Source organism: Oxyura jamaicensis, chromosome Z (genome assembly GCF_011077185.1).
Source record: "Oxyura jamaicensis isolate SHBP4307 breed ruddy duck chromosome Z, BPBGC_Ojam_1.0, whole genome shotgun sequence".
NCBI lineage: Eukaryota > Metazoa > Chordata > Aves > Anseriformes > Anatidae > Oxyura > Oxyura jamaicensis.
The window spans coordinates 43,303,936-43,329,683 of record NC_048926.1 but is presented as its reverse complement, the minus strand read 5'-3'; the positions used below and the strand labels follow the sequence as shown (position 1 = coordinate 43,329,683).

Here is a 25,748-nt window from a genome sequence, read left to right as displayed (position 1 = left end):
TATAGTTAACTCTATGACGCTTTTGATGCATTCACCCTTCTTAATTCCTAAGATAGTGTGTACATATATGCACACCATTATAAACCTTCCCACACTGACGGTGCCACTGAATACTTTGGCTCTCAGACTGTTGCTTACAGGTTGTTCTAACTGGAAGATAAAGCATTTAGAAAAGTATTTTTTACAGAACTCAGAGCAGAAGATAAAATCAACAACTGCTGCTTGAGCTATTCCCATTATTAACAGCAGTAGATAGTTCACATGCTTAAAAGGTGTTTCTGTTTCTGCAACCTGTGCACCCTTGAAATATTTGTACCCAAAATAGCTGTTACTAATGTGGTTTGGCCTCTTGAGCTGCATGGAGGCCTGTGTACGTACAGAATACCGTGAGCTCAGCAGAGGCTTGGTCCTCTCCCACAATATTCTCTGCCACACATGAAATCCACAGCCCGCTGTCCATGGATGAGACGTTCTTTATGGTTAGCGAAGCAGGATTCTTACTTGTGTCACTCTACAAATGATCAGAAAAAAATATATATGTGTCAACTGAACCCTAAAGAAACAAGGGAGAGACAGGGAATCATTGGCCACAGCTCAACAGCATTTTTCGTTTTCCCTTCCCTTTAGCTCCATCAATCTGTAATTAATCAAAATGTTACTTTGGCACCTTATCCAACAGACACAAAAGACAGAACCATCGGTGGTCAAAGTTCCAAAAGTGTAGTCCTGCTGCAAACACTGCACTTGTCCATTTCTCTGTCCTGTTTATTTCAGTTTCTGTCTTTTCTAAAAACTTCCCCTCTAGAAAAATGTCTTCTTATTCACCCACACCTTTACTTATCCCTCATGACTTATTTATATGGTCCATCTCTGGTCCACTTGAATTTCTCCTCTATATCCTCCCCCTCTATATTCTGTTCAGTCCTTCTTTATTGCCTTTTGCCTCTTAGCTATTAAGCATGATATCTCTTCTACTGCTGCCTTCTGAGCTCTACTGCACTGTGACAACTGTGTGTCTTCTCCCTCCTCCTTAGCCAAATTTCTCTTGAAAGTGTCTTCCTCTTGTAAACAATTTATGAGAAATTACATCCCTTCTAATACCTATAAGCTACTGTCCAAGTAATGTTTTATGTGTTTGAGCAATAAGGCTAATTAAGGTAAGAATTATGAATCTTGATTCTTGTGATTCTTAGAAAGCTCATGGCACATTTATGGCCTTACATGCCATACTAAATATGCAGCAATGCTACACTGCAAAAAGTGAATAGGGCAGAATCATTAAAAAACAAAACAAACAAACAAACAAACAGCTAGCAAAGCTAGTTGTTAAAGACTGTTTTCTTAAACAGGGTCTTTCATGTGATCTCAAAATAACTACTATTTCCATACTTGAATTTTCCATAAAATGCAAGACTACATTCTTAAAATGAAAAAGAAGCAAAACATATTTAGAAAACATACAATAATTAGGATCCTTTTTAAAAACTCTTTTGAAATACTTTTCCTAGTGTACATGTATGTTTCAGTGTTGCACAGTAGTCAAAAAGATAATGCCCTGCACATGTAAAATGACAGTGACTTTCAGCAGCAGTCAATGGGGACATGTGGGGACACTCCTGCATACAGAAGCAGAATTTTGAACCTCGAGGTCCCACCTAAACCCCACTTGAGTTAAAGGCCCCATTGATATCAGTGTGACATTGATATCAGTGTGACAGTGATATCAATCAGTGTGATAACTATCAGGCAGTGTGGAAAAGCCAAAAAGCCTACTGCATTGTTCTTTATGTGCAGAGGTGAAAAGTACTTAAAGCTGGATTCAGAGCATAGGGCTTCAATAGTGGATTCAGGGCTGAAATCTAAAGCAAGAAAAATCTAACCGACAAACAAATTTATATACCAGCATAAAAAATATGGTGAAATGTAGGACTAGAGTATAGTTTTAACTTTTGTTAAAATTTCTTTTTGTAAAGTGGGAAAGAGAGAAAAAAGCAGGCAAAAGCAGCATAGGAGGTGAAGAAAAGGGAGTCAGAAACACAGATGTGAAAGTGAGAGAAAGGAAACCAAAAAAACAACACTCATGGAGAAGTTGTGAATGAGGCTTAAAAAGTACTCATTCTTCTGCTACTGAACAGACTACCTTGCTCCACAACTAAGGTTGTGGCCAGCGTATATTATGAGACCCTCCGAAATCTCACACATGAACTTATGCCAGGACAGAGTATTTCTGGAAACCTTGAAGAAAACTGAACTTGGCATTTGAAAGATAGGAGGGTTAAAAAATGAAGTGATCTCACTTTTTGAACAGCATCCCACATTTGTTTTGGCTCATAACTAAAAAAAAAGGAAAAAGAAAAAGAAAAAGCACAACTTGGCATAAATTCTGCAAACTGTTTTAATTTCTTGTTCTTTATGATGACTGGTGCCTTTGGGTAGTTTTCCAGATTAGAGAAAATTTTAAAAATAAAACTAGAGCTCTGTAGAATTCTTTCTTATGGAAGCTGAGAGACATGCTAATCAAATCCTATCTATACAGCCCAATATAATGATCTTAGGGCAGAAAGTACAAAGGTAAAGACACCCCAGAGATCCTGGCATTCTCACTCTGCAGGAATAGTTTTAGAAGTACACTTCCCACACATTGTACAGATCAGAAAGCTTTAGGTTGTCTGCACCCTCAAGAATACAGGGTAGCCAATGCCATTAAATTGTAAATAACAGAATGCCTTACACCATGAAAATTATGGCAATTTAAGTGGTAAGCAGCTGCACCTGGTTAAACACTTTTTATTAACAACTCCATCAGAATGATCTGTCTATCTCCGTTGTGCATACGGTCCAAGGAAAGGACATATAATACAAAGTTCTCAGAAAACAAAATTCCCACTCTCTTTGGCTTTGTTGAGGTAACACCTTCATACTTCATTAAAAACAAACAAACAAACAAACAATGAAAAAAAAAAAGAAAAAAAAAAAAAACAACATTCTTTTTAATAAAACCTTCACCTTAGCTTTCTTGACTGTAGTTACTTTGTTTTCTTGAAAGAAAGTGAAATAAAGCACAAAACAATTAATACTTACAAACAAAATTGTCCAACCAACAATTAATATGGACACAAAGTTTTTGGCCTGAACATATAATAAATTAACAACCTAAAGATTTTCATGCCTTGGGTAGGTAAGAGATATTTTTTCTGTACAAGTATATGTGACACTGAGAAAGAACTTTTGCTTCAGTATCTTTATTCACTGTGTTAACCCCAAGAAATTACTGCACTCTCATTTACAAATCTGAAGTAACAACTGTCTGCCATTTTCCAAAAGCACTGCAGCAGCTGCCCTGGCCTGAAAGAAACTGGGAAATAAAGTCCAAAATCAATCTTCTATTTCATCTTTTTTATAAGGAGTTAACTAAAGCTGGACATTAACTTCATTCCATCCATCAGCAGATATCTGTATAGGAATCTTCACCTCTTTGAATATGAAACTTACCTCATGGTTTGAAACAAGATTAGTGAGTACCCAGGACACATTAGGGGGTGGCCCTCCAGTAGTATCACAGTACAATGTGATGCTCTTTCCTTCTACCACGGTGATGTTGTAATTGCTTAAGTTTGCTGAGGGTAAGTCTGTGATAGAAACAACAACAAAAAACACATGCATTTGGATGTGCCAGAAGTAGATACTGCTCAGTTCTAAGCAAACTGCTTAAATACAAGCCAAAACAACACTAAATTAGATATTCACTGTGGTCAGTTACTGTTGAATTAGAGAGTACAAACAGCATCTTCGGAAACTACAGTCTTTAAGCTGCTACATAACATTTTTCTGCACCACCTCCACTTCACATCTTCAGAAAACATTGCTGAAAATGAAAACACACTAAGCTAATTATATAGGTAACCGTTGCAGGTGGACAAAGATAATTTAACCTAACTTCAGTTTTTAACTTAAAAAAAAAAAAAAAAAAAAAAAAAAAAAAGGCACTAAACCTTCCCCTCATTCTTTAAACCTGGAAATTTAAGCTGTCTCTGTTAAGTGTATCTCCCTCCAACTCCTAGAGTTATAAACCACTCTGCACCTCAGTCTTCAGTACCCAAAGCAATGTGAGCTTCCAGAAGAATAAATATATTAAGTGCTTCCAAATGCACAAGGAATTATAGACTGACCTCCTCAATAAAATGTAAGCAATACCAATAGACACCTAGTACACAGGACTACACGTCACATTTCTTTACAAAGCAAATAATGATGCAGCATGCTAGAAATATTAATTATTTCTTAAGTCATTCTGCAGCTTCAGGTGGAGCTGCTAGGTACTATAAAAAGCCTTGCCCTCTTTTATGATGAATTTATGCCAGAGGGTAGGAAGGCCCTGCAGAGGGACCTGGACAGGATGGGTCAATGGGCAGAGGCCAATGGGGTGAGGTTCAGCATGGCTATGTGCCAGGTCCTGCACTTTAGTTACAACAGCCCCATGCAGTTCTACAGGCTTGGGGCAGAGTGGTTGGAAAGCTGTGCAGATGAAAAGGATCAGGGGGTATTGGTCAATGCTTGCCTGAACATGAGACAGCTGTGTGCCTAGGTGCCCAAGAAGGCCAACAGCATCCTGGCTTGTATCAGGAATAGCGTAGCCAGCAGGACCAGGGAGGTGATCATCCCCCTGTACTTTGCTCCGGTTAAGGCGCACCTCGAGTGCTGTGTTCAGCTTTGGGCCCCTCGGTACAAGCAGGACATTGAGGCCCTGGAGCATGTCCAGAGAAGGGCTATGAAGCTGGTGAAGAGCCTGGAACACAAGTCCTATGAGGAGCAGATGAGGGAACTACAGTTCTTTAGTCCAGAGAAGAGGAGGCTCAGGGGACGCCTTATTGCTCTCTACAGCTACCTGAAAGGAAGTTGTGCGGAGCTGGGGGTCAGTCTCTTCTCGCAGGTAACTAGTGATAGGACTAGAGGGAATGGCCTCAAGTTGCTCCAGGGGAGGTTGGAAATTAGGAGACATTTATTCTCAGAAAGAGTAGTCAGGTGTTAGAACAGGTTGCCCAGGGAGCTGGTGGAGTCACCATCCCTGGGGGTGTTCAAGGAAAGGTTGGACGTGGTGCTTAGGGACATGATTTAGTGGTAGGGTGATGGTTGGACCAGATGATCTTGGAGGTCTTTTCCAACCTTAATGATGTGATGATTCTATTTCTCATCAACAGTTCTATGCAAGTTTTACTTGCAATTTATGAACTCAAATAACCTAGCTGATCTGCTATGCTGGATGTGTATGTATGGTCCTGTAACTACTTTTATTTTCTTGAAATAATAGGTTTGTGGGTTTGTTTTTTGTTTCTTTGTTTTTAATACATATATATACAAGTTAGAGTACAGAATTTGCATTATGGACTTGCAGGTATGAAACTTTACAGAGTTTTACCTTACTTATGTAAAAAGCCCCAAACAAACAATTAACCACCTTGTTAGTGTGAACTATAACACTTTAATATGTTTGCCAGAAGTTCAATAGAAGCTATATGTATTGGAAATCTCTATTTAAGTTTTATTAGTTCAATAAAAATGAAATGAGAGGAACTAATAGCAAAGAGAAGACTAATCATTTTCCAGGCAATGCTTTCTTGTCTAACAAGATTTGAAGATCAGCACAAGTACATGATAACTGTTTAGATAATTCTAGTGCTTTAAGCAGAGCTGTAATATGATTCTCATTATAGGCATCATGGATTTATTCTATTATTTTCACTTTATAAATCATATGTGGAAGTTTATCGAGACAAAGCTGGACAGTTTGTACGCCTTGATGCAGTAATCTGTTAGCGAAGGTAGCCATCTGCTCTCGCCTGCTGTGAATTCAAATCTCAGCAGTGTCTGTCAACTAGTTGGGCAGGAAATAAAACTGATCTTAGGGAACATTTGGATATTAATTACACTGGTTAAGGAACAAGGAGAGAAGTAATGAGATCATTTGCTTTACAAAGTTACCCTTTCACACCACCTCTGAAAACCTTTCCAATTGCTTTTGTCAGACCTGGATATGCAAAGACTATCAGGCTCCCTTCTTACTGGCACAAGTACTAGGGAAAAGGCCTACATGATGGATCAGTGCTTCACTGTTCAAACCTATGTTGTTCCTAATAGCACATCATTTCACATGAAACCTATCACTTAAGCAAAAATCAAGGTAACTTTGGTCTCTTAGATCCCTGCTTTAATAACTGTTAAGTTCTGAGACAGCTTTGTCCTGATATGTGTTATTCACAGGGTAGACAACAGAAGTTGAATTCCTCTGGTACTGGTTCTTGTTCCCACTTCCCAAAAGTGGGCACATACCGTGCTCATATTATATCTCTGAGGAAGACAGCTATATCATGCTTGAATCCTGCCAGAATGTTAAAAAATAAAACTGCTTTTTATTCTGTAAATTCTCATTGTTATGTTAAAAACCAGTTACAGGATCTTGCAGAAAACATCACAGCAAAAAAATAAGACTATAACAGCTATATCATATTAATTATATTTTATTGTATTATATTTTTTAGTGTAATCACATAATTGTATGTTTTTTCTTTTATTCCTTTCCCATGAAAGGATGTGGAAATGCAAAAGAATTGCCTTTGGATACATTTTTGTTAGTTGAATATCTTGAGATGGTGAACTTTTGTTCATCAATGTCATTCTGTCTTTATTTTCAGGTGGCACTCAGACTACTCCACAGGTAAATACACATTAGTGTACACTTAGTACACATGCTCAGTATGTGTACTCAGAGTAGTGTGATACCATTTATAAGAGACGGTAGCATTTTGACACCTACATTACTACAGAGATATTCAGCCATGCTACAATTATTCCTAACTTACTTTGGCTAAACATGGTGTTTTAGATGACTATCACTTATGTTAATATAGATGCTCATTTAAAAGAACTTCGTATATAGCAATCAATGCAAGCAACCACACAACAGATTCAAATGGTTTTGTATACTGCCAGCACAGTGAGTTTAGACTACCACAACAGCCCACACAAGGTAGACATGACATCATCTTCCCACAAGTTTCATCCTGATATCTGTCAGACAGAGATTAGCCTATACCCCAAAGCTTGAAACATAGTATTTCTTTCAAACTTTGATAGCATTAATTATTATAATTCTGGATATCAGTAATAACCCTGCTAGTATCTGATTTTTATTATTATTATTGTTATTAAGTTTGTTCTGTTCTTAGCCTTAATAGATTTCTACAACAATGAGTTTCAGAGGTGTACTGTCCAGATTGTATGCAAAAGCATTCCATTTTGCCATCTCTGAATTTTGTTTCTGTATTTCAAATTCATTGAGTGCTGTCCTAACTTTAAGTGTAAAACTTCTCTTAAAGTGTTCTAAGGGGACAGAAATAAAGTTCGTTCTTCTTAAGATCACTCTATTTTATTTATTTTTATCATGCCTTTTTTCTTTTTAATATCTATTCAAATCTTTCCAATCTCTCAAAAAAATAGGAGAACTGTACTTGCTATTGAGGATTTAAAATTGTAATGTTGAGTTTAATGGATGGATAGCAAAGGTACACTAAAATCTATATGTTTCATTATGTACAGGTATGACTATTGTATACCTATACATACAGAGAAAATCTGTTTTCATATTGAAATTGATAACATTTTATTACAGGGAATAAGTAACTGGATTAGAATAAATAGTTAGTTCCACTCACCCCATACAAATGGGTCAAAACAGGTAAGCAGGTGGGACTCATTTATGTCCAGTGAGTCTCCCTAAGTAACATGTCAGGCTTCAGAAGGAACAAACCCTCCCTTAAGAAAGGGGGACCTGTTTACCTTCAAACCAGTGCAAATCAGTGGCCTGAGGCCCAGTTAAAGTGGAACTGTGAAGAATAACTAGGGAATAACTCATATATTCAGAGTGCACAGCTGGGGCATTCAACAATCACAAAACCAAATATTTTGGCTAAAATTTTCAAAGGTTACAACAGCATTCGGCTACACAACTGTCAATGGCAATTAATAAAAAGAACATGTCTAAATTCCTACAGCTTTCAAGGACCTCATGCTGCTACTTACTACTTTCTACAGAAAAGTTATACCAGTTTTGGTAGAGCCAAGCAGTCACTGCATCTGTCAAAAGAAGTGTATTATCTAATTAAGAAACAAATGAGTATTAATGCAAGTCATGGTCAGCAGCTCAACTCAGCACCAAGTTCATATTCTAGACAGTGTACTACAGCAACTTCTAGAAGAACAGTGTTGTAAGCAAGGAGAAACAATTTTACCATTGCACCCAAGATGTTGCTTCACCAGTTAACTATCTTAACAGTTACAAAATTTTTTACAAAATTATTTACAGATTGAGTTTTTCAGTTTCATTGTTCATCTATTCAGTTCTAAGATTTCTTCATCTGCCTGAAAACCTTAATCAAAAAGTTTTCTCAATATGATCAGTTACCATCACTAATACATAAAAAATGACATGATGAAGAAATGAGTACCTGAGAGAACACTATAATTCAATATTACATTAATTTATGCCCTCCTCTGCACATTAAACCCCTGATTTTCATCAGCCTGTCTACAAACTCCCACGAGTCTAGCCATAATGCCTTGTCACTAAGTGGTTTTTAATGTGGCCCATGACATCTCTTTTTAGCTTGGCACATTTTTGCAGGTCAACCTGTTCTGTGGTAAGAACAAACAGTTTCCAAAAAAAAAAAAAAAAAAAAAAAAAAAGACATTTTGTCCTCATAACTAGACAACTGCATCTGAATTTCCATAAGGTCATATTAATCCTTATCTTAAATCCTTAATCATTTTTTTAATAAATATATCAGACCCAGAATGATTAAATTAATGTTAAGGCCAGCAACCATCTATCAAACTGAAGCATGTAAAGGCAGAACCACTGATTTATAAAATATCTTTTTATGATTCATAAGATACAGTGTCCCAAATCTAGTCTGCTTACTTCGCATAAGTTTTAAACACAGTCTAAGTTTCTTGGCTCCCCTGCTTTTGCTTTTTCTCTCTAGGGAGAAAGTATTCAACTATTATAGCACTACACTACAGCTTAGTAACATCCACTACTTGAGCTGTCTAGAACCTGAAAGCAGGATGGTTGACAATGCAATTTGTTAAGACCTGTGCACATGGATCTGCAAGTTTCAGAGACCTTACTGTCTCTAAACACATTTTTTACAATACATGACATATAAAAAAAAAAAAAAAGATTTTCTCATATAATTCCATTAAAATTCTGTCTTGTTTGAAAATACAGGAATGTCTACAAATTCTAAAAGTCTTTTCCTATGGCCTTTTATGGGTTTAAAAAAAGCAACACAACAAGTTGTCTAGTAATTCCAGCTATAAAACTAGGAGCTGTTGGGTATGTGATTCACCTCCTGTGTTTCACTTAGCAACTATCTGCAGCCAACAAGCTCCAAGCCAAATTTCAGCCCTGGGGTAAGTGGGCATGTTTCCACCAAAGTCTGCAGAATCACAGGGCCAAAAATCAGCCTGACTGCATCTTTAGAGCACTGTAAAAAGGACAGTGCAAAAGGTCATATGCAAAACATGAAGAAACATAAATCATTATTTCAATTTCCTGTTGCATTACTACCCCAGAATCAAAATGTTCAATACATAAAAATACTTGTAGAAATCTCACAGAAGCTATTCCAAGATGACCCCAGCCATTTTCAGTGAATATACATATATATGTGTATATGTATTTATATATAAATCAAACAAAATACAGAATCAGAAGAAATGAGAAACACATACAAAACGTTATTTCAGCTAGCAGAGGGTAGAGAAGCCTGCATCTTTCTGCTTCACTGTTCTAGCCATCAGGCATTTCTCCACTGTAATTTCTCCATTGTAATTTTCCTATTGTACAGAACACAGATTAAAATGAAGAGTAAAGGCACTAATCTAAAAGGTAAGGTGAAAGAAGGAGAAGGAATCCTGGATTATGGCCCTTTTCACTATTTTATTTCCACAGTATATGCACTGAGTGTCAATGTAAACTACAGAAACTGTCCCAGACAAAAACCTCTTTAGCTCTTGAGGAGAATATACAACCACTAAATAAAGCACTGAACAGAGATATGCCCTCCAAGAAACACAGAAAATCTTAGTATGTATTTTCCATATTGACTATGGTATTTTGCATAGGTCTGACAGGGTTAAACTAGAAGAGTCTCATATACTATACAGGTTGGTGGTGAGAACATTATCTCTGAATTAGTAGGTTAGATTCTGCTGAATCCAGAGTAGGGTTACAAAATCCCCTCAAGTGGCCACTATTTTCTTTTTCTTTTAAGTAAAATCAAATAAAAACAGGAACTCTTGTTATGCCTTTTTGAAAAGAAAGGCATGAATTCCTACCGTTGAGAGAGACTGGGTCCAAATGTAGAAGGTCCTTGACAATGCCTTGAGAAGAGTCCTTCTGCTCTCAGTTTAGGACTTTCCCATTCCTTTAGCATTTCCTAATGAGCAGCTGCAAGGCATGTGCACACTGAACAAGGTCACTTCAGACTACGTCTCACTAGATGTACTTGCTGCCTCAGTATACCTTCTTAAAAGTCCTGCTCTCTTTCGTACCGCGACAGATCTGATACTCACGACACCCACCTTGTCAGTCTATGGAGGAATGTCTTTCTGCAGAGAAGCAGAATGAGTGATGTGGCAGCTCACTGAGCCACCCAAATATGTTAAAATATTAAGAGACATCTGCCTCCAATCATGACATGCCTGATTGTCACATTCAGCTGGGAACTTTTACAGAAAATAATTAAACAAGTACAGCCTCTACCGGAAGATGATGATTATTTAAAGTATGCTTTCCCAGAGCCAACACACCCTTATTTTGCCTTTATGCACTCCATCACTCCCTGGTTAACTGAAATTATCACTAGAAGAAAAATTCTGCAAGTAGAGCCTGCTTGTGCTACCATGAAGAACACAAAACTTGCTAACCCATCTCCACGATTACAGAAGATTACCTCCGCAGAATGTTCAGGGTGCACAGCCGTACTGTCTGTACATTTCAGACAGTGCTTCAAATGCCATCGTGAAAGCTAGGCAGGCAAAAAACCACCACCTGCTCTGTACCAGAACATGTTCACATGGATAGAGACCCATCTTCTGCACTCAACCTGTACAGATGCTTTGAAGCTTGCTGCTGAGTTTTCAGACCAGATGGAAGGCCCACGAGCTATGTGTCCAAGGCTTCTTTAGCTATTTCAGCTCTGGAACTTCTGCCCAGGCTCCTCCATGTCACTAGGCCTGGTGTGGGTTCTAGCAGAAGGGTACTCATTAAGAAAGGATCTTGCAGCACCCTAACCCTTTAACTGACATTGTCCCCAGTATTAATATCAAGATTGCCTGCAAGAATTTTCAGATTATATATTTCTGTAGAGGCTGCTAATCTCATCACCACTTCCCTAGCTAGCCGTCTCCAGCCATGTTTTGTCTCGAAACTCCCTGAATGATTAAGGAAATTAAATTACGTCTGGAAAAATTGTTCTCAACTGGTATTTAAGCTTCAGTTTATCCACATCAACTTTCAAAAGAAAACCAAATACGTTCAGTGTAGTTGGGGTGAATACAGCAGCCACAAGTTTAATAGATGAACTGAGCTAAACAGCCTTTGTAATGCAAGTTAATCAGGTTTAAACTAGCTTATGCAAACCTTTAACAAATGGCTTCTTATTCTCTCAGTGCAAAGAATGTGGTTGCAATTCCTGTAGGTTTATCTGGAGAATTCTATGTGTGTCTAGAAAATAATGCTAATGTATCAAATATTGCAACATGATGAATGCATGACCCTGAAACAGAAACATTTTCAGAGAATGACATAAATAAGTAAAATTATGGGTTTCACTTTGATACCAAGTTTGCATATGGCTGAAGGGATGTCTTCATGAATTGTCTCAATTTTTTAAGTGAAAAAGTCTTTTCTATGCAATATGGTTTTCAGTCTTCATCACAAGTTACATCACAAGAACAAAGTAGGAATACCTACAGCCAATAGCCATATTGCCTTTCTCCCTCATTGGATCAGTACTCCACACTTATGCAGATGTGCCAAGTCAGGCACAAAGAATAACTTGGTAAATGTGTACAATGCATTTAGTTCAGGATCAATACCTGAATGGTCAAGAAACACTTCGTTTCCTTAGGTATTGTTCCACCACTTTATATTTCTAACCAGCTTTGTATTATAAACTTACTTCATTCAAGTTCATGAAGAAATTAAATCAGTATTACAAAATGAAATTCTGCTTTTTTTTTTTTTTTTTTTTTGAAAATGACATGTTCACATACACTGCATATATTCAACTAACATCATTCAGAAGCCCTAATTTGCATAGCATATGTCTAGACATCTGTATGAAAGTTAATGGTCGCTTCAGGAACAAATCAAAGTCTGCACACTCATGAGTAAGTTATATACATGTCTTTGAAAATGAGATTCCTGTTGCCTTTACAAATATCCATAAATTATTGCTTATTTTCCCTGAAAAGCTAGAATAAGGAAAATTATTTAAGTTAGGAAAATTCTAACTCAACTTTAGAGCAACAGTGAAACCCTACTACTGTCAAAACACTTATAAAAAAAAAAAAAAAAAAAAAATGCAGTCCATGATCACAGATAAGAATTAAAACTCTTACAGAGAAAATAACAGTTTGCCACCATACATCATGTATAACATCTACTTCTTGAGCCAAAATAAACAACACAGGCTGGAGAGCCCATGAATATTCTGAAAGGTAAACATGGAGAATGTTTAAGGCTTTTTTTTAAACTCACTTCATTCTGCTTGTAATAATCTCTTCCTGATACTCTTATCTGTGAATTCTGACTGATAATGGAAAAAGATGTCAACACCCACTGGATTATGCCTTTGCTTGTGGTTTTAGACTGCATTGTACTGTGACTGCCTAAGAACTAATGCTTATTTTATTGACTCACAAATACTACAAATCTTTTCTGTAAATTCAAAGAAATAAACCTGTCAATCCTTCAGTTTGCCTTCTCCCCCCCCCACTACCCCCCCTTAGAATTTATAACTGCCTGCCTCCAATCTGATATTTCTTTTATTTATTTACCTCTAGGACAAAAATCTACCCCCAGAAAGAGGCTAAAATGAAGCCAGACCCAGTCCAGTCCATTTATAATCATCCAAACAGTTGCCTGTAAAAATGTCATGGCTTTTCCAACAGAGCAAGAAATGGACAACCCATTTCTGTATGTTGTAACTCTATATTATAACAATGACTTCTAAAATTCTGTTAGTTACGTACAAGAAGCAGCACTAAACTAAAAGATCAACACCCACTCCTTACAGTACCTCAAGGGAAGAGGCAGAAAAAAAAATAGCAGTCATAAAATCATGTCCTAGGTCAGACGAAATTTCTGCATTTATAAACAAATAGCCAGTCTGCACGTTTGCTATATGCACAACAAATTGGTACATGAGAATAATTTGCCACTTTGTTTGGTGTACTTTAGCTAGCATGTATGACCAATGACAGACAGAAAACATCTGCAGAGACAACATATGATAAATAAGCACACAACGCTGGTAGGATAAACAAAACTGAAAGACAGATCAAGCCCCACACCAGCATATATGAAACAATCTATCTGATTAACTAAACTGGCCACATAAGGGAAAACAACATTACCAGATTGAGATACAGAGCAACAAAAAAGTCCATATGGGAATGCAAATACAGCTGTCGATGCCATGCCTCTCCCAAAAACACAAGAAAAAAAAAAAGACATCTCCAGTATCAGTGAATTCAACAACAGCCAAATGATCGAATATTTACCAGGGAGAGAAACCGACACCTTAATAATCAGTTTCAAAGAACCTGTTTTTGCCTCCCTAGCACTCAGTGAGCTCCAGGTGATGTGCAAACAGATAGACTTTCAAGTGATTTTACCCCACACATGGAACATGTCTTGTTTCCACAGACTTAACACACCAGTTGCAATTGCAGCCATCACTTACAGAAGTAGTAACGAGACCCAACTATTTACTTATTTATTTCACATTCTAGATTTTCTAATACAATTTACCAGGTGGAAACAACCCAACCCAAAACAAAACAAAATGATGGTCTAGGCAGCAATGCAGTCAATGTTATATGGACAATCAGCAAATGCGGCAAAAACAGAAGAACCAAACACTACCAAATCTCTATGCCCAAAGCTTTACTAAAACTACTGTAGTAGTAGATAAAAACTTTCCATATAATAAATAGGTCTGATTTAAAACTGAATTTACTGCTGCAGCTGGAAATGATCTTCTAGTGAGTCAGCATACCTGATTTTAAACCTCAAGAAAAGAAATCACAAATTTGATGGCATCTAAATTGCAACCAGCCTTTAATCAGCACATTAATGAACATTTCCACCATATAAACAATAAGTAAAGTACCACAGAACTTTGCTAATTTTCACATCAATTATCTACAAACCAGAGCCTTGTGATCAAGAAACCACAGTGGTCTCTTCCAACTTCCCAGCAAGAGGTTATTAACAGCACACAGTAGCGAGATGTCCTATTACCAAGACATTTACCACATACTGTACCAGCCACTTAGTATAATATCATGAAGTAATTAATAACACCTGCACACACACACACACACACACAAATAAAGAGCATATTAGCTCAGTTCCTAAATCAAAAAAATAAAAAATAAAATAACAAACCAGAGTGAAGGGATTAAACCCTTTTATTCGTGGAGAAAAATGGAAAACGTTTTATTAACAAAATTCAAAATATGCATGCCTAAAAAAATTCTCTTGACACCAAAGGGTCATGTAGTTCACAGGAAAACAAAACAAACAAACAAACAAAAATCAATGACTGTAAATAACACTTGTCAAAAGCTGAATTCTTCATCTATTTCAGTTCTACTTACTAGCCTATCAAACAGTGCCAGAAATTAAATAAATTAATTACACCATTTTTTGTTTGTTTGTTTGTTTTGTTTTGTTTTTAATTGTCTTGTGCTTTTAAACACAGAAAAAAAAGTATCTGCAAAGATACCGAAATGAACAGCCATGCAGTGGACCTTTCAGAACACAGGCCATGGTCATGAAGACTGTTATTGCTCCTCACCTGGGATTCCCTATTCTGTGCCTGGGAAATGGCAGTGTTGTCACCTTTTTTAAAAAACTATGTCCTGAATTAGTTCATATTGAAAAAAAAAAAAAAAAAAGTAAATTAAGATTAAAAAATAAATAAAAGAGAAGGGAAAATAAAGGAAAAATACAGGTGTATAAGATCTAGCAAAACTCACACCCTGTAAACCAACATTAAGCCAAGAGTGTGAATCATTTGCAGACCTCTGTGGATATCCATAAAAATCTTCAGCAGAATGCAAAATTTGCCATATGCAAATTTCACATCTGAATGTCATATATTCTCACATTTCCTTCTCTTCTTCCTCCTCTGTTTGGAAGTACTACATTTCCTTCTCATGGCACGTATTTTAGTCAAGATGTGCCCACATGATGTGCACATGTGCACACACGTCTACATAGTATCAACAGGTCAGTGCCAAATCTATTGCAACTGCAGATGGCCAAGAACCAGAAGAAAGAAATGTCTCAGGCTTAATCCTGGGTATTTAGCACCAAAGTTTTCAAAGGAAAATCCTATCTGCCTGGCAGCTTCTAGATATGCCAGCCAACTATGTTATGAGAGACTATTCTGTGGTTCTTATTTCATACCAATTGACTGCAATCCTGCAGGAGACCTTTCTATATCCAGCAGATTAATCTACTTTCTACTCCATCAAGCTGAGACTGGGGCTTGGTTCCATTTAGCTGGAGTTGGTATCATCTCTCATTTCAGGTAAAGCAGACCCTGCAGCACACAAGACCCCCTGAACAAGTTGAATGTTATCTTTCATCCCATCAGACACTATCATGACTTTTGTCCTGAATATGTCAAGACACCTGGCCCTAGCAGGATGCATGATACAAGATTAATGCAATGGTATATGGCCATGACACACATTACCACCATTGAAGGCAGCATGTGTTAAAGTCTGCAGCATGGCTCTGCCATGGCTGTTCCTTGCTGGCAGCTGCTATCAGAGTGTGCTGCACCCACCAAACACACAGTCAAGAAAAGAATGCTCAATGGATAGTGGAAAGCAAAAACTCCAGACTTCGGCAGGTCCCATGTCATGTCAGAAACACCCAGACTCTGTCCCTCATCCACAGAAGAAAATATATCTCTTCATATGGTGGGTGAAACCACTCTCCAGCTGCCCCATAAATGGGAAGCAAAGCACAGGGATGATCTTGTTGTGACATTTTCCCACTATCTCAAAATCCACATAAGCTAACTGAAAACAATATGTTGCAAAATATTACAGACCTAAGTTTGCAATGACTCTTTTGCATGAGTTATATGGGTGAACTCAGTAGATTTTAATTGTGTAGCAGAGCTATTCCCCAATTTGTTGCTGTTAGCAGTCAGTTTTTTCTGAATTTTCCTCCTCTGTCTAGTACAAGAGTTTGTAACATTGAAGGAAAGTAAAGATTTCATTAACCTCAAATAGCTTAAAAAAAATCAAGGAAGAAGAATTTCGTGTCTGTTCAGCTTGGAAGTATTAATATTTAGTTTAACAAAAGCACATACTTTTCATATAATTCTTGTGTGTTATTTATAATTCATGCTCTGTTTTCCTGCACTTGAATAATAGTGCATTTTTCAAAGATCAAGGGAAAAAAAATGCTGTACGTGAAGCTCCCAGAGTTATTCCATATGGGATGAGAGACAGTCACCGACTGGTTAATAACTCCCCTATAGCCTTTTCCTTTAGTAGTGCTGTCATCATCCTGAATGTTATCTTGTAAAATAAGTTTGATTTTCCTGTCTTACAATAATTTAGCAGTAAATTTATGTTAAAAGAATATTACCGCAGTTTGGGACCTTCATATCCATCAAGGCTGTCCTCTTGTTGTTGTCATCCAAACAATATAAATCCTGAGTTTCTGTGTAAAACTTGGTCTCTTGAAATTTCTTGATCCACATAATTTCACAGGAACACTTGAATGGGTTATCCACCAATATCCTACAGAAAAAAATATATATATGTGTGTGTGTATGTATATATATATATATATATAAAGAAAGAAAGAAAGTAGAATGTATCATGCATGTAGAAAAAACTGAGGGGCAAGAGAGCTCAAAGGTCTCAGCTGGGTCAAAGTAGAAATTGAACTCATTAGTTAAGAAAAGTAAGGACCTCGCTGCAATGCAAGCTGCAAGTAAGTAACTGTTTCCTTGAAGAGAATTAAGCACTACTTGCACCGAGAATCCAGGCTGCCATAGATCTGAGAGATCACACAGGGGGTTCAACTACTATCTCAAATCCACTGGTGAAAATCGGGAGCAAATGGAGAATTTGATTTTCCTTCAGAAGTTCCGTTTTTTTTTTTTTTCATAACACTTAAGCTGAGACCAGAATTTCTTTGACTTGATGATCTTAGAGGTCTTCTTCAACCAAAGTGATTCTATGGTTGGCACTCTGCTCAGGTTAAACAGGGTTTAATACTCTTAGGTGAAGTAGGTAAATTCCGTGGCGAGTCAGTCATGTATTAGAGACAAACTCTAAAGAACTCTAATCATAACAAAGGAATTTACCGAACCTTAAAGGTACATCCATTACACCACCAGAAAAACTCACAGTAAAAACCCTAAGAAATGTTATGATGAAATCCTATCAGAAAAATGTCCCTGAAGTAGAAATGTTTAGAATAATCTAGGTATAAAGTATGCTGTACAGAAATTAAACCACAGGTTAGCAAACTTACTAAATTCTACACAACTATGTAATGCAATACAGGCAAACTGAAATATGAACAGAAACATCCCAATAGCTACAGAAGAAGTGACCCAGTATGATTTTTTCTCCTATAGGAACAGATCAAAGATGACAGTCACAGTGATCTCACAGATGAGATCCAATAAAGTCTCTGTGAATGACTGTTTGAGGTATCTCTTTACAAGGAGCACAATTGTTCTTAACAGAATTTCACAGGTATTTTTGATGTACAGAAACAACCTCAAGTTGTTCACTGTATCTGTGCTTGAACAGGAGGATGTCTCCTGAGGATGTGAAGTGTGCAAATCATGAAATGCTCAGGTTCTCAGAGCTGTAACCTGTTACCCCAAAAGTCATCTGTAGTTCTTTGAGGATAAAAATCTGCAGGAATCATCCTTGCAAGTCTTTTAAGAGCAATTTGTTTTCACAGCAGTCATCAGCTGAGCTGGACTTCCACAGCACTACTGTGTGGATAAGGTTTGCTTGCGCAACACAAGAGTATGAATATTAGGATCCCTTGAGCCAAAACCTACAATATGCATTTTTCAAACAACAAGATTTATGTCTCATCTTCTGTTTCATCATTTAACTTTTCTTTAAGAGAAAATTTTCCCTTAACCAGTGACTGAGCAGTCCTTTTCTTCCACTGTTTTATTTTGTACTAAACCCATCAGTGGAGCTAGGCATATCATAGACAGCATGCTGGATGCTTTCTAGAGGTATGATGGCCCTCCACACATGCTTGTGTGAAAGAAAAGATCTGACCTAGTAGAGGGAAATTACATGTCTTTATCTTGTTTGCTGTAATTTTACAGGTGCAGCTACAGCTTGCTCTAAAAGAAGAAGCCTTTCAAAGCAGCATCTCCTTCTCTACAGTATCTGGTGAATATGTCCTACTTCACCCTAACGTGAACTTTTAATCTATTTATGTTTTGATTTACAAGTGTGCTAACAACAGGATACTTGTTTTTCAGATTTAGAGCTAGCTCCTCAGTTCCTATTTATGGCATCCTTCCCTCTCAGATTCCCCTTCCAACTCTCTTAACCCTCCTCATTGTGACTTTCCACCTGTGTATTATCTATTCATCAACAGAATAGTTGAACTGATAATAGTCTTACCACTGTTTTTCCATCTTTCATGCTCTAATTTTTCCCCCTTTTTCTTTCCCCTACATTTATTGAGTCATCTCACTCAACAGTTATGAACAAAGCAACACTGACTTTGTTCTCCTTCAAAATCTCTGCAAGCTCTCACTCCACTGACAACCTAAAAGAAAGTTCAGCTGAGATGGAGAGGTTCAAGCATCCACCATCACAGTTCCACACACCAGGGGGGCAAAAATGATCCTATTTCTTCACTAGCTGATTAGAACTGTTAGGAAAAGCCTAATCAATGCATACTGTGCACTAGTCTAAGTCTTTCATCTTTTTTCTTTGAGGTCATGACAACTAGAAACATATAAGTTACAGACAAATACACACTAACAGTGGCTTCTGGCAGAGACTAGATAAGGGACTTCAGCAGCAACAGGCCTATGCAGGGCATACAGCATTGGGAGCGCTCTGCAACTACCTAGTCTTTCCATCAGTGTACTCAGCAACAGCCAAGTTACGAAAGAAAATTCCAGCCAGCAATGTTCCCTGGGCTGTAAAGAAAGTGATTATACCAACTTAATTATCAACAAAACATACCTAAGGGGCATAACCTCTTTTTGATGCACTAGAATTTACTCACTTCATTTCTTACAGGCTGAAATCCACCAGAAGAAGTTCAGAATTCCTAGGCTGGTGCTGCAGTTCTTGGACTGGCATTCAGGCAAATTCTTGACCCTGCTTTGAGCTCCAGTAGAGCAGACTCTCTCTGTTCTGCAGCCCCAACCCTACCCAAGCTTCTGCATGCTCTCTGCAGTCCTATGTAAAGACTGCAAAAGATGACCTTTATTTTATTTTATTTTATTTTATTTTATTTTATTTTATTTTATTTTATTTTATTTTATTTTTTCATAGTAACACAACTCCAGGCATTAGAAATTTTCTCAGAGAAATCACTGTGGAGAACCATTAATCAAAACATTGTACAAAAGACAGCTTCTGCCTTCTTTATGATCTGTGTCAATACCCCCAGTTGCAAAGTCATTTGCAGACTGCCTTTCCTGCAATACCCAAATTTAACAAAAGAGACAAATACAATACCTGCCATCTAGGCGTTACATCCTTTTATCTCCTTTTTTATTGTTTAACTACAAAATTATGGAATGTACACCAATAGAGAATATCTGCTTGAAATAGCAGAGTATAAAAATATAATATTGAAACAATCAAAAACTATATGTTTGTGAATGCTTCATTAGCAAATCGCTTTATAAGGTACAATGTAACTCAAAAAGAAAGTAAAAATATTCTTCAATAATCTACCGCAATGATAGCAGCTGAGGGGCCAATACAATGTAAGAATTTAAGACAGAGTCTTCATTTGAAGATTTGGAGATAGCAGTGTTTTTACTAGCTTAAATATTTAATAGAAACACCAGTCATTTTGTGTGAAGCAATCTCATAATAAAAATATTTTAAAGCTGGAAGTAAGAGGCTATTTCAACCTGCAAATTTGTTTTAAAACATACACCTAACCACCCCGAAGCCCTGGAATGAATCTCTCTGTATTTAGATCTCTGGCATTGCTGCTTTCTTTGCATCTGAACTTCATTCCTAATCATTGATGGACATCTACCTTCAACAGAGCAAACTTCAAAGACTTGTTCTTTCATTCTAGCCACAAATAATCTTTATTTTAAGAAATGGTAACTTACAGATCAGACAAACCCAGATGGCGAAAAGGTTTCTTGGACAAACTTGAGAGCTTGTTTCTGGATAAATTGCTGCAGGAAAAGAGAAAGATTACATTAATTAGGATTGCTTCTTCTTAAACTGGATTTTGTGTCTCTTTAAATGACCAAGAACTCAAACCAGCTCAAAAAAACCTTACTTCTTTGACTACAGTTGGAAAGAAATGGTGCTAAGTCTCTCTTTATGGTTTGATTGGTTTCAAGCATTTGAATTTAGTCTGTATCTGAAGTCATATACATTCAAAATCAAACTCAGCAGGGGTCAATATTTTCACTTTTAGCACTTCTGTTCATTGCAGAAAAGCAGTAGATTTAATTGTGTTTCAAAAGTATTTTGTCAAGTCCAGGTGTTAATTACATGCTCAATTTATTCATAAGTGAAATGGGTGTATCCCTTTCTTTGATGCTGCACCATACTCTGTACTCACATAAGCCCTTCTCACATGCTAGCACACATCCACATCTGAGCCTTTTAGTTATTCTTTTCAAATTGCATGTACAATATGCACCCACATGGAAGATCAAAAGGAAAACTGTAAAATGCCTATATTGGGCTTTTTTATGTCAATTAAGCACTTACGGTTTCCAGTGGTAATTAAGTGAAAGGTCCTTTCCCATTATGCAAGGAATTGTTCATCTGATTCAGAAATACTCCTCCCCTCCCAGGCTTACAAAATTGCTTTCTCCACCCCAACCCAAAATAATGTTTTTCTATAGTCTTATCAGTCCATCAATTAAAGACAGTAAGAGCAGCAAGCTGTAAAACTGCCAGCACTACAGTGTAAATCAGTGTTCTGAGCCAAAATACCACATGAGTTTTATGTGGTATTATAAAGGCGCCATAGGGGCTCCATAGTTATAGTTGCATTACATTTAAAACCAAAGATTAGACTTTTTTTTTTTTTTTTTTTTTTTTTCCCTGACTAAAGAACACAGTGTTTACTTCCCAAACTTTCAGTCCTTGATTTCTGAGTACAAGATAATTTTCTGAGAAATTACAAGGACATGAGAATGTTTGTAGAATGTTCAATAAACATTCAGAAGAGAATTTTTATGAGATTTTATTTACCATACTTCTTTGTTGATTCCTTCTAGCAAACAACAGCCTGAAGTTTACAAATTGTGTGGTTCAAATGTTGGACAACAAAATAGGTGAGCTATTATTTCTTTGTCATATGATTTTGCCTGTCCTACGGCAGATGCAGGTGGACCCTTATCAGGTATATCAAAATTAACATACAATTTACACATATGACTTAAGAAGTCATGTTTAAGTAAAAAATGTCACTATGATATTTTCCCTAATAAGCAGAAACTTTAAGTTTTGAGGCTGAAAGAGAAAAGTTAAATCTTCATGTGGCCTTGGGCTTTCTCTCTAGCAATGAGGCAACATGAACCAAGTTAAATCTCACCATTCCATGGGCAGCTCTTCACTCGCCATGCAGGAAAACCCTTCTAGTTCTGGCACTGCTAAGCAGCACATGCCTTTCCAACAGGCAGGTGCACAGGCAGTTCACTACTTTAGTGGGAGGCAATATATTCCAGGTCATGTGAGGACCAGGTTTGACTCTGGGTTCACACAAAGCAGACGACCCTGTACATCCATACCAAGAGGACCTAATCACCATACAATGGATTCCTCAGGAAAATCTCTATCTAGCTGAAGCCATTTAATGTCATACAAACTGTTTAACTAATCCAGTTTTGAAAAAATAAAAATAAAAAAAATCTCAGTAACTTCAATTGTATTTTCAGACTCTTACCAGCTGTACTTCATACATACCAGAAAAAAAATATGTAAGAAGCAGTACAAAGAGTAACAAAAGTAAACCTTGTGCTTATATTCTTTGTCATGGATTAATACATTTAGTAATTCCAAGACTGTAGTCTTTTCTTCCATCTAGTTTAGTGTCTTAAATTGACAAGTAATTCAACAGAAATTGTTCAGACACCATTATAGATTTAGCATTTTAAATAATACTTTGACAGTAAATTTACTGTTTTAGGGTTGGTTCTTTGTTTCATAATCTGAGCACTTTATACTGATTATAAAGATACCCTCTGTGGTCTCTTTAATGTTAAGTAAAAAAAAAAAAATAAATCCGTACCAGGCTTATTATGGAGCAGTTAAGGACTTAACTTCCACTTCCATGGAAGGAGAATATAAATTAGTTGCCTAATTCTACTACACACAAAAAGATCAGCCAGAGAAGGTCAGTCTGGGGTCCTAAAGACTCAAAAAAAAAAAAAGAAAAAAAAAAAAAAGGTCCTCTGGGGTGCAGAGTCTGGCTACACCTAAAAACAGGACCTGAGTTCAGTCAAAAGCACAACTGTATTTTACATACAAATATCAAGCTTACTTAAGACTAGCTAGCCATTATACAGTTAAATGAAAGTTGTGGCAATTCAGGCAATGCAAGAGCAGCCCAAGAAGCTGCATAAATATCCACAAAGCTGGCAACACTTGTGCAGATCTACATTGCAATGTCATTGAGACACTATACTGTCTATAAGACTCCTGGCAAGATGAGACAAGAAGGAGAGGGAACAGATAAAAGGAAAACCAGGGAGAAGTGGTGAAGAAATGGTCATTCTGCTACACTCAGTCTCCCTCCACAGGCAGCTGCATGATCTGCCTATGGCTGGAGCCAGCCCTGTGTGCACACTTGGGAAAATCTGCAGCTAGGTCTCAAACAGTTTCATTTGTCTGCTTTTCCTAAACTTTGTATACACACAATTATATCTTAACACCTAGAGTTTTATGTATACATTGCACACAAATCTATGATTCATCCATGCAATTATACACAGTCTGGCACACAATTATTGCTCTTTTTTTAACATTTTAGGAAAAAGACACTTTCTGTGAAATCTATTTCTATGTTTTAAAGGCACTGACAGAATACCATGTATGTGTATTACACAAGTCCATTAAAATTACTGTTAGCAGCAGATAAACTTATAAATTACTGCACTACCAAACTAGGACTGTTTAATAGCTTGTTAAATGTGACTGTTGACTAATTTGAATCTAAGGTCAATGAGAATACCAGAATTAGATGAGCAAGACTATTAATTCCATTTAAGTAACACCTATTAAAGCATTCTCTTCCTGATTTTTATATTATAACTCAAGTCTTCTCATCATACATAACTCTAGAAAGATATTTGGGCTACAGAAGTTTGGCCAAGAAAAGAATATAATGACAAAAAGGGCTTAGGGAAATGTGTATTAGTAAGTTCCTTACAATCTGATATTTTTATATGATTCAGAATATAAATGGTACATTTATATCATAAAGCTCCTTAGCTATATCAAAAGACTTTTCATGTAAGAAAGAGAAAACTGCAGTAGTGTCACCAGCAAAACTAAAGTTTATAGAGCTTCCTCATTCTTTAGGAAAATGTTTGTGGTTTTGGTTTTCTTTATAGGATAATAACATACTACTGTTTTAAAATAAAGCACAAGACTTCTCAAAGACCTGTACAGGTTACTCTGACAAAGTAAAACGATTGCAGATCTTAACAGTCTTCATTGTCCCAACCAAAATGGGGGCTACACCTCATTCTCAGTGCTGTCAACAGAAGTTTTACTGCTGATGACAACAAGCACTGATTCACTGGGGCTTTTAGGAACATTTTAGTGTGCATCAAGACATCCCAGAGAAAATAAACTAATGATTTATTTTTTTTTTCAGGGATAATAGATCAGCCTCAATAAAAAATGTCTGCACACTTACTGCTTTGTCACATGTATATAAAGCAGGTGGTAGAGAAATCCTGTGGTGTAGTCATTAAATATTTTCCATCTTATCTGGACTTATCCTGTGTCTGCTAACATTACTAATTTCCCACCAAAACAGAATATAATATGAGACTGAATAAGTTCCTGGTTCACAATATAATCAATCTAACAGATATCTGTCAGCCTAATTTGTTTCCAACAGGTAGTTCCATGAACTACAGATCTAATAAATTGTGATTACCAACAGAAATGAATTCCATGTTTGCCTGTGTGAAGACCTGAAGCTCTTCCTGTGTCTGAAATATTGTAATGATACCTTGTTCACAGTCTTTCTCCATTACCTTTTGCAGTACCTACTTGCCCACATAGCTGGGAAGGTCTTTGAAACATCCATCTCCCTTGCTGCAAATTAAACTAATTATTTATCATCCTACACTCATGGTCATAGAGCAAACTGATTGCTCTGTGCATCATAATCTCTCTCCTTTTAAAGATATGAAGATGTATATTCCCTTACAATCTTCTCTTATTGCACTGAACATACTCTGTTTCTTAGTTTCCTTAAATGATTTGCTTTACAAAGACCTCTGCTGCTCTTTCCTGTAATATCTTTCTAGACAGGTAGATTTAGTATCCTAATCTCTACACAGTATTTGGATACATTCCTTCCTAGCAGCTAAAGTAATGGGGAAAATATAACAAAAATATTCCTTTTGATCCCAGACTGTTCTGGTGCATAAGGCTGAGATTCTGTCCCAGCATAGCCACTAAAACTTTGTCTGCAGCTGTACCTCTTGGACAGTAAGTTTTCATTCCATATTTCCTCAGTCAGTGCACATGCACTTGGCTTTATGGAATTTTATCTTTTACAATCATAATTCATTGACTAATTGTCACACAAATAAACAAACAAATTTGCTCCTGGAAGATATTTCTTTATATTACTAACTTATTATAGTAAAAGCTATTTACTTTATTCATGACTCTATGAAGTAATATGTAAGCCTCATAGGCCAGCAAGGTCTGTTTCATGCTCTTCTAGTGACTGTTCCACATTAAGGGCAGCAATTACTGTTTAGGCAGATACAGATATTCACATCCACTTCCTTCCATAAATTAATTGCTATTCTTTGGAAAACGCAGGTGCAGAAAGTGATTCCATTTTATTAACAAAGCCCTGAGCTCAGTTCAGAAGTCCTTCCATATAACAAGGAAGCATCTTGGAAGCCTGAGGCTTGGCCTTATGTCTTCTTGATCTCATTAGGATCTAACAAAAACAAAGGTTTAAG

General features: G+C 36.8%; 1 protein-coding gene across 7 annotated transcripts in view; it reads right to left on the bottom strand.

Annotated features, from left to right (window-relative positions):
* Positions 1 to 25,748, bottom strand: part of NTRK2 (neurotrophic receptor tyrosine kinase 2) — a 209,245-nt gene that overhangs the window by 164,090 nt on the left and 19,407 nt on the right. For all 7 annotated transcript variants that reach the window (XM_035310587.1, XM_035310586.1, XM_035310589.1 and 4 more), the window contains exons 4-7: positions 20,679 to 20,747; positions 16,964 to 17,118; positions 3,493 to 3,629; positions 379 to 511 (exon numbers count right to left, since the gene is read on the bottom strand). In XM_035310587.1, the coding sequence (XP_035166478.1) occupies positions 379 to 511; positions 3,493 to 3,629; positions 16,964 to 17,118; positions 20,679 to 20,747 (494 nt within the window). The remainder of the gene's footprint in view (positions 1 to 378; positions 512 to 3,492; positions 3,630 to 16,963; positions 17,119 to 20,678; positions 20,748 to 25,748) is intronic.